Consider the following 6,000-nt stretch of genomic DNA (forward strand, 5'->3'; position numbering starts at 1 on the left):
AGTGTTACAATACATTGCGAAGATCCATTTAAGCAACCTGAAGCAGCACTTAAGCACCAGAGGTAAGAGGATAAAATTGAGAGGACCTGAATATAAAACCATACATGTATGTAAATCCTTAAAACATAAACAGAAAGTTTGCAGTGAGAGAACGCAGTGTCAGTGGTGTTAGCTTGTGTCAGCTGGCTGTGTGAAAAGCTCCGATGAGGGGACAGAGATGAGGGCTGTGGCAGATATTTTGAGGGGAAGGGAAGGCAGGGTGGCTAACTACTGTAGTGAAAACATACTCACCAGGCCCCTTGGCCTTAGAGCTTAATGTAGATACTCCTGTGACCCCTAAGCGTATGTAGAGTATACATCTGTCAATGCAGTTCCTTGTGTAAATTGATCTTAACTCTATCAGTGTTTGAGCTGCAGACTGTGAGTATTATTACCATTTAGTTACATACAAACACGGTATGTGAAAGCAGCTTTTGAAAAGAGAAAAACATAAATTTTTCGCTCATAAAAAGGACGTTTTGGATTTATATTCAGTGCTTTTTCACACCTGCATTAACACCCCATGGAACATGATACATGACCTGTATGTATAACTATTCTTCAAGCATTTCTCAAGAACTTGGGCACAAAATCAAACACACACAAAACTACCCTTCTACAAACTGTGCCAGTTTGCAGAATGGAAAAGATAATTTCGGACATGTCAAAACCTAAACAGCTAATTAAGCAATTAATCTTATTTGTACCATGGGAGGGAAATATCCCTCAAGCTCACATTTACAGCAAAGAACAGTTATTTACTTTTTCTCTGGATATGTTGGTTTTGGCTAGGTTTCTGGATTTTCCTTTTTAAAGACAACCTCTTTAAAAACAACTCATGCCAAGAAAAATGTAGTTGAGAAGTCGTACAGTCGGCCCCCTTCACAGTCATCCAGCAACACACAGATACAGAAAGGTCAGACAGAGAAAATACTCACTGGACTGGTTCCTCCGCATCTGTCCCTGAAAACAAAAACAGACATTAATTAATCAAAGACGCAAGCGACCCACCACGAATTTTCAACCTTTCCCTGCCAGAGGTTTGCTCAATTTGTTGGATAAAAAAAATCACAAATGAGACAAAACTGCTAAGCAGAATTGATTATTCTCTGAACAGACAAACATGCATTATACAAAATGAAAGTATCGTAAGGGTCATCTTGTTTTTCTCAGCTTTGTTACAAGCCTCGAAACCTTAAGCCTTTGATAGTGTTAATGTAACAATATATACGATTTTAAACATATAAACCACAATGAAAATAGGAGGGTCGAAAACTGTATTATTAATTATTCCCAGTGGCCAAGGGAATTTTCCACTTCAGAGTTAAAGACAGTAAATCACAGGACTACTCTCAACTCACACATACCAGACGTTAAACCTAGGGTGAAAAATTCAGCAGCCCAAAACCCTGCATGGAAGCCCATACACCGATCAGTCAGGGACAACAGAGAGCGTGCCCCCAACACTTCACCAACTTCCTTTACAGAGCCTTTTTTTCAGGACATAAATCTGCCATGTCATGCTGCGTAACACAAGATATGCAAGATACACTCTTGAGGGTCACCAACCCAATGGAAACTTAGAGCATCAATTTCAATAAAGAATTTATTCACACAAGGAGAAAGGTTGGGGTGGGGGTGGGGGTTGTCAAGGGAGGAGGGGAGAAAAAGAAACAAAATGGGTTTAAGGAACATAGCAAAAGCGTTTAACCACCGTAGAGCTGTGAGGCCAGGGTTTAGTCCCACAGGCGCTAAGCGGCAAATGGGTTCAATTACGGCTCTTGCTGGCCACACACACACGACTTCCATTGCTATTTCAATAAAGGGAACACCGCAGAGGGGGAACTGAACAGGAGGAGAAATGAAAAAGACAGAAAAATGAGCACTGAGGGGAAAAAAAGAAAAGAAAATCTCTCAATAATTCACACCAGATGATGCAACGTTCGTCATCACCTTGGATGTATGTTTTAACTTTAATCCAGAACTTTTCTGTAAATATAAAATAGGAACAGGGTGTGAAGCAGAAATGTGAACAGACAGAGAGGAAGGCAAATGTAATGTAATGACTACTCTGGTATTTAAATGCAAATCAGAGTCAACACACACAAACAGCGGTCTGGGTTTTTTGTACTTTTAGGATGAGAAAGTAATTGTGGGTTTGAGTCTCGACAACAACCGAAACCAAACTGCAATGAACAAAGTCAAAGGTTTAAAAGAGAACATCTTTCCTCCTGAATCTTGTTACATTAAATAGAAAAAACATCCTCTATAAACTTGTAACTTATCTTTATCATTAATTCCATGGGTGGAAAAAAAGAAAACATTTGTAAAAACTAGGCAACTAACCCCATAAACTATTCATAAATAACCACAACAGAGTCCTGTCTAGAACAAGCGGGCTCCAATAAAAATGAAAGAGTGAAAGCAAACAAAGAAACAAGGAAAAAAAGAGTGAGGTACAAGACAAACAGTGAGGAGAAACAGCAGAAGAAAGGAGAGGCTGAGGGGAGTGAGCCTAAGCTGAGCCTAAGCTGAGAAGAAGATGCCGTGACATTCGTTTAATGTTCAGCCGGGAGAGTGCGGCGGGTGAAACCCACTAGACCCCCTTTGCGACACTGAGCGTGCCCTCTCAGCCGCTCCACAACAACATTAACAACAACAGCAGCTCAGTGCACACACGGTGCATGTTTGCACACAAGCAGTAGTGGTTTTAAATTTTAATGGCAGCGGCTATTTTCATGGAGCAGCAGAGAGTGATTCAGAGATTGAGTGATGTTGAGGGACAAGGAGCTGAATGAAGGGCTCCATGACTGAGGTCATGGATCAGACTGGGCTCTGTGTGTGTGTGTGTGTGTGTATAGCCTGGCCACTGCCGCAAAGCTTTCCCTTAAGTGCCTACAAGGAGGGCAGTGTGCATGTGTGCATGTCTGCACTAGGGCCAACAACATCAGATACTTTACTCAGAAATGATTGTTTCTGAGTTTTTGATATTTTTTCTTTAAAAAAAAAGTAACCCAAAAAACATTTGACATGAAACTGAATTTGAAGTAAAAACCAAACATGAAATGTTTGATCAGGCACCTTACTGAATCAGAAGCAAATCTGGCATATTAAATAAATTAGACATAACACATACGCCTTTCCAATGTAAATAAAATAAGCTTCAAGAAAGAGTGACTAATGGCAAACATCTACAAGAGGCATAGTACGGTTTCATGGCTTCCCAACTACCCTAACAGGGGTTAGATATTCTCCTGTTGCCCTCTAGTGTTGCAGAGGCAGACTGTTCCACTGCAGCAGGAGAGGACAGCAACAGGTCTATGTTTAGGATTTTTAGTATTGGACATGTCATGGAGCCGTACCGAGGTCGAGGGTGACAGGATGATGTTTCCAATGGAGGCTTTAAGCTCATCGATGGTGGCTCGGTTCTGATGCGTGCCGTTGTTTGGCTGAACGGGCTTGATTTCTACGTGGAACTTCCTGGGTTCATCTTCATCCTCTGAATCGCTGGACGAATAGAAGGAATTCTCTTTGGCATGTGAGCAAAAAAAAAAAGTTAAGGAAACAACAGGCACAGAACAGAAAAAGAAAGATACGAAAGAGACTGTTTTTATTTGGCCTTGGTCTCAGACTGCAGACGTGTGTGAACAGAAAAACAAATAGCAATCAACCCTTGTTGTCTTTAAGCTGGACTGAGACTGAGAGTGAGAACAGCATCAAAACAATGAAAAGGATATCATTTTCATTTACTTCAGGTCTGATACAGAAGCCCTCTGCATCAACTTGGGGAACGTTCTACAAAACACAAACAGAAAAAAAGTTACGTTTAAACTCAAATTTTGTTGCACTGTTCAATTAACAGAGTTAAAAAAAATAGCATTGCATGTGTATCCTATACATTTTATTTTTTATTTAATTTACATCTTATTGTGCACACATTTTTTATATTTTATTGTTGAATTACATTTAAGTATGTGCATTATTTTCATTATTGATTAATCTGCTGTTTATTTTCCAGATTAATCGTATAAATTGTAAATAAATAGTGAAAAATGTTGGTCCCAGTTTCTCATTTTGTCTGTCCAAAACTCAAAGATATTCAGTTCACTATGATAAATAAACAGAGGAAAAACAGGAAATCTTTTTTGACAGGCTCAAAACAGCTGTTTCTGCCATTTTTGCATTAAAATGACTTTAACAATAATTTGATCAAAATGGTTGCAGCAATTATTTTTCCATAGATCGACTAATCGGTTAGTCGACTAATCGTTGCAGCTCTAATTTAAAGTGACATTTTTGACAAGAAATTCTTTCAAACTGCTGTAAATTAGTCAATATATGTAACATTACACAACTCAAAATAGGACAAACAATTAACTGTTAATAATTAATTAATTAACTCTAGTTACCTGTTGAATGGTTTCAACCTATTTTCTCTGTTTGCATGTTAATCTCCCTTCTTATACTAAATTCAAGTCAAAACTTTATAACCTAGTCCAAATTTAGCAATTTTTATTTTAATTTAAATTTGTCTTGGCATCAAAGCCAATTAGTTAGAATGCATAATTTAATACATGGAAAGTTCCACATTTATCAATGGCAGTCTTCCTAGGTTTTACACAGACAGGAAATAATCACTCCCTTATCTGTATATCTTCAATTATAATGCATATGGACATGGGTATATTACATTTGTAACAACTGAAACCCACTAAGAATAATCTAATTCCAGTATTTCCCCAAAAAGAAAACACTGGAAAATGTCCCTAGACACTTCCACACAATATTTTGCTAAAACACTTCTGAACAAAGATTGTCATCATGTGCACCATGAGCTTACATTTTTACTATTTGGATCATCACATTAAACATTTATATATGCGACTTGGATATAGATGTGAGGATACATTAATAGTAATATAGGATAGCAAAAATGTTTGGAAAAATAAGTTCTCCTATTTTCCTTATGTTTATGAACTGTATTTGCTAATTTGATGTTTTGCTTACAAATAAAGAGGATATTTACTATTGTATTAATATTTACTTTGTGTGTTTGTGTGTGTATTATCTTGCTTACAGCATTCTGGATGTCTATGGCACCATAGTATCCAGGGGGAGCGCCATTGGCAGTGTTCTACAAGCACAGAGAGAAATGAATGAATGAATAAATGAACGAGCAAATCTACAAAACAAACAAGAGGGAGCAGAGAGAGAGAGGTAGAGGGAGAGAGAGAGAGAGAGAGAGCGAAAGAGCGAGAGAGAGAGGCAGAGCGAGAGAGAGTGAGAGAGTCACATGTTTAAGTAGTAAAATACACGGCAGAATATAATGATTCACTTCTTCCTGTTTGAACATGCAAAGCTGAAATGTCAATGTGAGTATGGACTCAAAGTTAAAGAATAACTGGTGAAGATTATACTCACAGCAGCTTCAACTTCTGTTGACTCCCTGGAAAACAAAATCATCACATTATGATAAGAGGGTTTTATTTTATTCTATTTTTATAAGAGGGAAAACATAAATGAGTCGCATAAATTCTGTTAGTGGATTAAAGATGCAGAAGTTGTCACTTACGTGGAGTCTGTGTCCTTGTCTTTCCTACGACCTGGGATGCCAAATGGTTTTCTCTTTCTTGGTTTGGCACCTTCATACAAACATTTTTTTTTTTTTAACCACAGATTACAAACGTATAATATGAGTTTTAACTGCCTTTAAAGATTCAATGCTTTACTTTAGTGAAATGCCACTTGAAGTGTATTTGATGAAATCTTTCTTGTATATCTTTAACTTTATAAGAAGACTTACCTTCAGTAGCAATAGCTGCATTGCACTCCTCAAATTCAATGGGTCCTAATGAGACAAAAAAATATTTTAGGTTCATTTGGCACAGAAAGGGTCAATGACCCACTGCTGTGAATGCTGTGAATGTACATCACGCAATAATCGCACACACACACACACAC

The 6,000-nt window shown here is 37.9% G+C and overlaps 1 protein-coding gene across 6 annotated transcripts in view; it reads right to left on the reverse strand.

The window, feature by feature from the left end:
* The window catches only part of fcho2 (FCH and mu domain containing endocytic adaptor 2), a 40,803-nt gene that overhangs the window by 11,819 nt on the left and 22,984 nt on the right, over positions 1-6,000 (reverse strand). For all 6 annotated transcript variants that reach the window (XM_035668441.1, XM_035668438.1, XM_035668437.1 and 3 more), the window contains 7 exons: positions 5,843-5,887; positions 5,612-5,681; positions 5,461-5,485; positions 5,117-5,173; positions 3,777-3,834; positions 3,402-3,577; positions 978-1,002 (listed from right to left, as the gene is read on the reverse strand). In XM_035668441.1, the coding sequence (XP_035524334.1) occupies positions 978-1,002; positions 3,402-3,577; positions 3,777-3,834; positions 5,117-5,173; positions 5,461-5,485; positions 5,612-5,681; positions 5,843-5,887 (456 nt within the window). The remainder of the gene's footprint in view (positions 1-977; positions 1,003-3,401; positions 3,578-3,776; positions 3,835-5,116; positions 5,174-5,460; positions 5,486-5,611; positions 5,682-5,842; positions 5,888-6,000) is intronic.

The sequence above is a fragment of the Morone saxatilis genome, unplaced genomic scaffold (assembly GCF_004916995.1).
Source record: "Morone saxatilis isolate NCDOM2014 unplaced genomic scaffold, NCSU_SB_2.0 Contig21, whole genome shotgun sequence".
NCBI lineage: Eukaryota > Metazoa > Chordata > Actinopteri > Moronidae > Morone > Morone saxatilis.